Source organism: Seriola dumerili, unplaced genomic scaffold (assembly GCF_002260705.1).
Source record: "Seriola dumerili isolate Sdu_G_001 unplaced genomic scaffold, Sdu_1.0 BDQW01000149.1, whole genome shotgun sequence".
In the NCBI taxonomy this organism is placed as follows: Eukaryota; Metazoa; Chordata; class Actinopteri; order Carangiformes; family Carangidae; genus Seriola; species Seriola dumerili.
Window position 1 is genome coordinate 2,383,128 of NW_019174404.1, and position 9,865 is coordinate 2,392,992.

Genomic DNA, 9,865 nt, shown 5'->3' on the forward strand with positions numbered 1-9,865 from the left:
AAGGGTCAGGGTCAGGCTCTGGGCAGCACCTCTGGAGCTGGTAGGGACTGAGGGACAGTTGAGCAGGATGGACGCCTGCAGACGCTGGAGATTAAACCAGAGTCAGCTGATAGACATCTCAATTTTCCTCCTGCTGAGACTGAAGTCACACTATGGAGGTAGATTTGTTTCAATATTATTTGTGTGAACAGATTGACAATCCCTGCGTAAATGTGTAATATGTAAATATAAAACACCCTCCACAAATACAAAAAATAAATTAGCAAATTCACAATAATATCTTGCAAATATGAAACGAATTTGCAAATACAAAAATGTACTTACTATACTATGACATTTGATGCCTTACTGTACTATGACGTTTTTTTTACATTTTTATGCCTTACTATACTATGACATTTTTATGAAATTTTATGCCTTACTATACCATGACTTTTTCGTGACTTATTGTACTAAGACGTTTCTTGACATTTTTATGCCTGGATATACTATGACTTTTTTTGATATTTTTATGTCTTTCTATACTATGATGTTTTTATGTCATTTTTGCCTTACTATACTATGACGTTTTTTGGCATTTTTATGCTTTACTATACTATTACGTTTGATGCCTTACTATACTATGACATTTTTTTGAAACTTGATACCTTACTATACTATTTCATTTTAATGAAATTTTATGCCTTACGATACTGTGACATTTTTTACATTTACATGCCCTATTGTACTATGAGGTTTTTTGACATTTCTATAAAATTTTATGCCTTACTATACTATGACTTTTTGTGGCATTTTTATGCCTTACTATACTATGACTTTTTGTGGCATTTTTATGCCTTACTATACTATGACTTTTTGTGGCATTTTTATGCCTTACTATACTATGACTTTTTGTGGCATTTTTATGCCTTACTATACTATGACTTTTTGTGGCATTTTTATGCCTTACTATACTATGACTTTTTGTGGCATTTTTATGCCTTACTATACTATGACTTTTTGTGGCATTTTTATGCCTTACTATACTATGACTTTTTGTGGCATTTTTATGCCTTACTATACTATGACTTTTTGTGGCATTTTTATGCCTTACTATACTGTGACATTTTTTACATTTACATGCCCTATTGTACTATGAGGTTTTTTGACATTTTTATAAAATTTTATGCCCTACTATACTATGATGTTTTTTCACATTTACATGCCTGATTGTACTATGAAGTTTTTTTTGACATTTTTATGCCTTACTCTACTATGACATTTGTATTAAATATTTCTTACTAGTCTGACGTTTTTTCAAATTTTTATGCCATACTATACTGAGACGTTTTTTGACTTTTTTTTATGCCTTACTATACTATGACATTTTTATGAAATTTTGTGCCTTACCATATTGTTTTTTTCACATTTTTATGCCATACTATACTATGACTTTTTTATGAAATTTTATGCCTTATTATACTATGACGTTTTTCCCCATTTTAAGCCTTATTAAATATGACGTTTTTCCCCATTTTAAGCCTTATTATACTTTGACATTTTTATAAAATTTTATGCCCTACTATACTATGACGTTTTTTCACATTTTTATGCCTTATTATACTATGACATGTTTTGGAAATTTGATACCTTACTATACTATTTCATTTTAATGAAATTTTATGCCTTACTATACTGACGTTTTTTCACATTTTTATTCCTTATTATACTATGACTTTTTATGCCTTACTATATTGACATTTTTTGACATTTTTATGCCTTACTATACTATGACGTTTTTTCATATATTTATGCCTTACTATACTAAGACGTTTTTTGACGTTTTTATGCCTAACTATAATCTCAGGTTTTTATTTTAATTTTATGCCTTATTACACTGACATTTTTTGACATTTTTATGCCTTACTCTACTATGACATTTGTATTAAATTTTATCTTACTAGTCTGACGTTTTTTCACATTTTTATGCCTTATTATACTATAACATTTTTTGACGTTTTTATGCCTTACCATGCTATTACATTTGATGCCTTACTATACCATGACATTTTTATGAAATTTTATGCCTTACTATACTGTGACTTTTTTGATATTTTTATGCCTTACTATACTATGACTTTTTTGGCATTTTTATGCCTTACTATACTATGACATTTTTATGAAATTTTATGCCTTACTATATTGTGGTTTTTTCACATTTTTATGCCTTACTATACTATGACATTTTTATGCCTTACTATACTGTGACATTTTTGTGCCTTACAATACTATGACCTTTTTACAAAATTTTATGCCTTATTATACTATGACATTTTTTGGAAATTTGATACCTTACTATACTATTTCATTTTAATGAAATTTTATGCCTTACTATACTGACGTTTCTTCACATTTTTATTCCTTATTATACGATGACTTTTTTATGCCTTACTATACTAAGACGTTTTTTTACGTTTTTATGCCTTACTATAATCTCAGGTTTTTATTTTAATTTTATGCCTTATTACACTATGACATTTTTTGACATTTTTATGCCTTACTATATTGTCAGGTTTTTTTCAAAATTTTATGCCTTATTACACTGACATTTTATGCCTTACTATACTGTGACATTTTTGTGCCTTACAATACTATGACCTTTTTACAAAATTTTATGCCTTACTATACTATGACTTTTTTTGACATTTTTATGCCTTACTATACTATGACTTTTTTGGCATTTTTATGCCTTACTATACTATGACATTTTTATGAAATTTTATGCCTTACTATATTGTGAGTTTTTTTCACATTTTTATGCCTTACTTTACTATGACATTTGATGCCTTACTATACTATGTGATGTTTTTTGACATTTTTATTCCTTACTATACTATGACATTTGATGCCTTACTATACTGTGACATTTTTATGAAATTTTATGCCTTACTATATTGTGAGTTTTTTTCAGATTTTTATGCCTTACTATACTATGACATTTGATGCCTTACTATACTATGACTTTTTTTGGAAATTTGATACCTTACTATACTATTTCATTTTAATGAAATTTTATGCCTTACGATACTGACGTTTTTTCACATTTTTATTCCTTATTATAAGATGACTTTTTTATGCCTTACTATACTATGACGTTTTTTTGAAATTTTTATGCCTTACTATACTAAGACGTTTTTTGACGTTTTTATGCCTTACTATAATCTCAGGTTTTTATCAAAATTTTATGCCTTACTATACTATGACTTTTTTTGGCATTTTTATGCCTTACTATACTATGACATTTTTATGAAATTTTATGCCTTACTATATTGTGAGTTTTTTTGACATTTTTATGCCTTACTTTACTATGACATTTGATGCCTTACTATACTATGTGATGTTTTTTGACATTTTTATTCCTTACTATACTATGACATTTGATGCCTTACTATACTATGACATTTTTATGAAATTTTATGCCTTACTATATTGTGAGTTTTTTTCACATTTTTATGCCTTACTATACTATGACATTTGATGCCTTACTATACTATGACATTTTTTGGCATTTTTATGCCTTACTATACTATGACTTTTTTGGGCATTTTTATGCCTTACTATACTATGACATTTTTATGAAATTTTATGCCTTACTATATTGTGAGTTTTTTTCACATTTTTATGCCTTACTATACTATGACATTTGATGCCTTACTATACTATGACTTTTTTTGGCATTTTTATGCCTTACTATACTATGACTTTTTTGGGCATTTTTATGCCTTACTATACTATGACATTTTTATGAAATTTTATGCCTTACTATATTGTGAGTTTTTTTCACATTTTTATGCCTTACTATACTATGACATTTGATGCCTTACTATACTATGACTTTTTTTGGCATTTTTATGCCTTACTATACTATGACTTTTTTGGGCATTTTTATGCCTTAATATACTATGACATTTGATGCCTTACTATACTATGACATTTTTATGAAATTTTATGCCTTACTATACTATGACATTTGATGCCTTACTATACTGTGATGTTTTTTGACATTTTTATTCCTTACTATACTATGACATTTTGATGCCTTACTATACTGTGACATTTTTATGAAATTTTATGCCTTACTATATTGTGAGTTTTTTTCACATTTTTATGCCTTACTGTACTATGACATTTGATGCCTTACTATACTATGACTTTTTTTGGCATTTTTATGCCTTACTATACTATGACTTTTTTGGGCATTTTTATGCCTTACTATACTATGACATTTTTATGAAATTTTATGCCTTACTATACTGTGACTTTTTTGATATTTTTATGCCTTACTATACTATGACATTTTTATGAAATTTTATGCCTTACTATATTGTGAGGTTTTTTCAGATTTTTATGCCTTACTATACTATGACATTTGATGCCTTACTATACTATGACTTTTTTTGGAAATTTGATACCTTACTATACTATTTCATTTTAATGAAATTTTATGCCTTACGATACTGACGTTTTTTCACATTTTTATTCCTTATTATAAGATGACTTTTTTATGCCTTACTATACTATGACGTTTTTTTGACATTTTTATGCCTTACTATACTAAGACGTTTTTTGACGTTTTTATGCCTTACTATAATCTCAGGTTTTTATTTTAATTTTATGCCTTATTACACTATGACATTTTTTGACATTTTTATGCCTTACTCTACTATGACGTTTTTTGACATTTTTATGCCTTACTATACTGTCAGGTTTTTTTCAAAATTTTATGCCTTACTATACTATGACCTTTTTTGGCATTTTTATGCCTTACTATACTATGACATTTTTATGAAATTTTATGCCTTACTATATTGTGAGTTTTTTTCACATTTTTATGCCTTACTTTACTATGACATTTGATGCCTTACTATACTGTGATGTTTTTTGACATTTTTATTCCTTACTATACTATGACATTTGATGCCTTACTATACTATGACATTTTTATGAAATTTTATGCCTTACTATATTGTGAGTTTTTTTGACATTTTTATGCCTTACTATACTATGACATTTGATGCCTTACTATACTATGACATTTTTATGAAATTTTATGCCTTACTATACTATGACATTTGATGCCTTACTATACTGTGATGTTTTTTGACATTTTTATTCCTTACTATACTATGACATTTGATGCCTTACTATACTATGACATTTTTATGAATTTTTATGCCTTACTATACTATGACATTTGATGCCTTACTATACTGTGATGTTTTTTGACATTTTTATTCCTTACTATACTATGACATTTGATGCCTTACTATACTATGACATTTTTATGAAATTTTATGCCTTACTATACTATGACATTTGATGCCTTACTATACTGTGATGTTTTTTGACATTTTTATTCCTTACTATACTATGACATTAGATGCCTTACTATACTATGACATTTTTATGAAATTTTATGCCTTACTATATTGTGAGTTTTTTTCACATTTTTATGCCTTATTATACCATGACGTTTTTTGACGTTTTTATACCTTACTATGCTATTACGTTTGACGCCTTACTATACTATGACATTTTTATAAAATTTGATGCTTTACCATATTGTGAGTTTTTTTCACATTTTTATGCCACACTGTATACTATGACTTTTTTATGAAATTTTATGCCTCATGACCTTTTTCTAAATCCATGACAAAAAGCAAGGGAACACAGGTTGTGCAAACAATAATACATTTATTAACAACAAAATGACATTACACAAAAGAACTAAGGTAAGCCGTGAGGTTTGGACATCAGTATGATCAGTGGCGTGGTTGCATGTGTGCATGAGTGGGATGTATGAAGTGTGAGCTGTTGTCTGCATGAACACAAAAGCACAATATGCTGAGGAGCCGAGAGAGAGCGCCCAATGACAGCCTGGAGAGGTTACTTCTTACAGTGCAGAAGCAGTGGGCCCAGGTGATCTCGGTGTAGCTCCGCCCTTCAGACTCCTGCTGCACAAACGGGAAAACAGAACAATAACCCCAATAGAAATAACAAAGACAGGCCAGGGGTCCGTCACATGCCTTAATATAACTGTGAGGTTTTTTCAGATTTTCATGCCTTACTATACTGTCAGGTTTTTTTCAAAATTGTATGCCTTATTACACTGACATTTTTGTGCCTTACAATACTGACCTTTGATGCCTTACTATGCTATGACATTTTTGTTAAATCTTGTGCCTTACTATATTGTGAGGTTTTTTCACATTTTTATGACATTTGATGCCTTACTATACTATGACCTTTTTACAAAATTTTATGCCTTACTATACTATGATGTTTTTTGGCATTTTTATGCCTTACTATACTATGACATTTTTGTTAAATTTTGTGCCTTACTATACTATGACGTTTTTTCACATTTTTATGCCTTACAATACCATGACATTTTTATGAAATTTTATGCCTTACTATACTGTCAGGTTTTTTTCAAAATTGTATGCCTTATTATACTATTACATTTGATGCCTTACCATATTGTGAGGTTTTTTCATACATTTGATGCCTTACTATGCTATGACTTTTTTACAAAATTTGATGCCTCACAACCTTTTTCTAAATCCATGACAAAAAGCAAGGGAACACAGGTTGTGCAAACAATAAATTTATTATCAGCAAAATGACGTAACACAAAAGAACTAAGGTAAGCCGTGAGGTTTGGACATCAGTATGATCAGTGGCGTGGTTGCATGTGTGCATGAGTGGGATGTATGAAGTGTGAGCTGTTGTCTGCATGAACACAAAAGTAATATGCTGAGGAGCCGAGAGAGAGCGCCCAATGACAGCCTGGAGAGGTTACTTCTTACAGGGCAGAAGCAGTGGGCCCAGGTGATCTAGGTGTAGCTCCGCCCTTCAGACTCCTGCTGCACAAATGGGAAAACAGAACAATAACCTCAACAGAAAAAACAAAGACAGGCCAGGGGTCCGTCACATGCCTTACTATAACTGTGATGTTTTTTTCAGATTTTTATGCCTTACTATACTATGACATTTTTTGATATTTTTATGCTGTATTATACTATGACATTTTTTGGCATTTTCATGCCTTACTATATTGTGAGGTTTTTTCACATTTTTATGCCTTACTATACTATGACATTTGATGCCTTACTATCCTAAGATGTTTTATGACATTTTTATGAAATTTTATGCCTTACTATATTGTGAGGTTTTTTGACATTTTTATGCCTTACTATACTGTCAGGGTTTTTTCAAAATTTTATGCCTTATTACACTATGACATTTTTGTGCCTTACTATACTATGACTTTTTTTTGGCATTTTTATGCCTTACTATACTATGACATTTTTTGATATTTTTATGCCTTACTATACTATGACTTTTTTTTAATATTTTTGTGCTGTATTATATTATGACTTTTGATGCCTTGTTATATTGTGAGGTTTTTTGACATTTTTATGCCTTACTATACTGTCAGGTTTTTTTCAAAATTTTATGCTGTATTATATTATGACATTTTTATGCCTTACTATGACTTTTTTTTTATATTTTTGTGCTGTATTATATTATGACATTTGATGCCTTACTATACTATGACTTTTGATGCCTTACTATATTGTGAGGTTTTTTGACATTTCTATGCCTTACTATACTATGACTTTTTTGATATTTTTATGCTGTATTATATTATGACATTTTTATGCCTTACTATACTGTGACATTTGATGCCTTACTATACTGTCAGGTTTTTTTCAAAATTTTATGCCTTATTACACTGACATTTTTGTGCCTTACTATACTATGATGTTTTTTGACATTTTTGTTAAATTTTGTGCCTAACTATACTATGACGTTTTTTTGGCATTTTTATGCTGTATTATACTATGACATTTTATGACTTACTATACTGTGATATTTTAATCAAATTTCATACCTTACTATAGTATGATTTAAGATCATTTTAATAATTTTCCTCTATGAAAATGTAAAGTCTGGCCAACATTTATCAGTATTTAACTCTTCCGTCTGTGTCTCCCTCCAGATTACGGTTGTGACGGAGACTATGACGATGGATTCTAGCGGTGGCTTCCCTGGGTCATCATCCCCTCCTATTACGGACTATTGTGAATCCCTACCTGTATCAAATGTTTACTACCAAGGAAACAACATGGCTGCAGCTACAGCTCACCACTGTGATGCCAAGAGGAACAAGGAGTAAATGGGACAGGTGTGCAAGAAAAAAAAAAATCACACTTGTCTCATTTGGCATCACATCTGGACTGAACTGAGGTCGCAGGGTCTGGACGCTGACAGAGGTGGTGGAGTGGAAACAAGGGCTGCATGTGTTCACAGATTGTAGGCAGTTCTCCTATAAGCATAGGTTTGTTCAGGTGCAGGTCAGAAGACATTTAGATTAAAACTGGTCTTAACATTAAGATCATTATGTGACTAATAACTGCTTCAACAGCATAGAAAGGACTTTTTAATGTGTAGTCAGGATGAGCTTCTTTATGAAATACAGTCATTTAAATGCTGCTGAAACAAAGACCATCATCAGGAAAGTTGGAAAAATGTGTGTCTCTTGACCTGCAAATACCAAACCAGTGTTTACTGTGAGAAGCTCACCAGAGGAGAGAAGCTGTAGCAATCTGTCACCATGTGTCTCCTCTGGATGGCTTAAGGTTTAATGTAGAAAAAGCCAAGTCGAACAAAATGCAAAACATTATCATCCTTGAACTTTGCATTCATAATCATAACACTCAAGTACTTACCAGTATGTGACTTTTAAGTATTTCCTGCCGCCTCTAAACTATGCTTCTCTGCTACGCTGCCTCCCAGCATTAACATGTACTGACCAACAAGCATCTATCAATCAGGTAGCGTGAGATCAATCATCATTATCAATAATTTTTCTGTCATCTCTGGATCAGATCAATATTTATTAATGCCTTAGGACAGACTTGTGCTGTCTGCTTCTCTGAAGCCAAAGTATTACAATGTTGTTGCCTTTGAACAGTTTATCCCAGGTTTCTGTGCTGAGATGTTATTGAATCCAAAATGATGGGATTTTAGTAGAAAAAGTTTCCTGATGATGATTGGATTAGTTTTTCTTTTGCTTTTAATTAGGTTTGGGCTTTTCTTAATTATTTTGTGNCGCCCTTCAGACTCCTGCTGCACAAATGGGAAAACAGAACAATAACCTCAACAGAAAAAACAAAGACAGGCCAGGGGTCCGTCACATGCCTTACTATAACTGTGATGTTTTTTTCAGATTTTTATGCCTTACTATACTATGACATTTTTTGATATTTTTATGCTGTATTATACTATGACATTTTTTGGCATTTTCATGCCTTACTATATTGTGAGGTTTTTTCACATTTTTATGCCTTACTATACTATGACATTTGATGCCTTACTATCCTAAGATGTTTTATGACATTTTTATGAAATTTTATGCCTTACTATATTGTGAGGTTTTTTGACATTTTTATGCCTTACTATACTGTCAGGGTTTTTTCAAAATTTTATGCCTTATTACACTATGACATTTTTGTGCCTTACTATACTAAGATGCTTTATGGTTTTTTTCAAAATTTTATGCCTTACTATACTATGACATTTTTGTGCCTTACTATACTAAGATGTTTTATGACATTTTTATGAAATTTTATGCCTTACTATACTGTCAGGTTTTTTTCAAAATTTTATGCCTTATTACACTGACATTTTTTTGCATTTTTATACCTTGTCATACTATGACATTTTTGTGCCTTACTATACTATGACTTTTTTTTGGCATTTTTATGCCTTACTATACTATGACATTTTTTGATATTTTTATGCCTTACTATACTATGAC

At 30.5% G+C, this 9,865-nt stretch overlaps 1 protein-coding gene across 1 annotated transcript in view; it reads left to right on the plus strand.

The window, feature by feature from the left end:
- LOC111225453 (transcription factor IIIB 90 kDa subunit-like) overlaps positions 1–9,148 on the plus strand; it is a 117,357-nt gene extending 108,209 nt beyond the window's left edge. Inside the window, exon 20 of the mRNA XM_022750339.1 lies at positions 8,045–9,148. Within this exon, the coding sequence (XP_022606060.1) occupies positions 8,045–8,082 (38 nt within the window). The 3' untranslated portion in view covers positions 8,083–9,148. The remainder of the gene's footprint in view (positions 1–8,044) is intronic.
- The last annotated feature ends 717 nt before the right edge of the window (positions 9,149–9,865 follow it).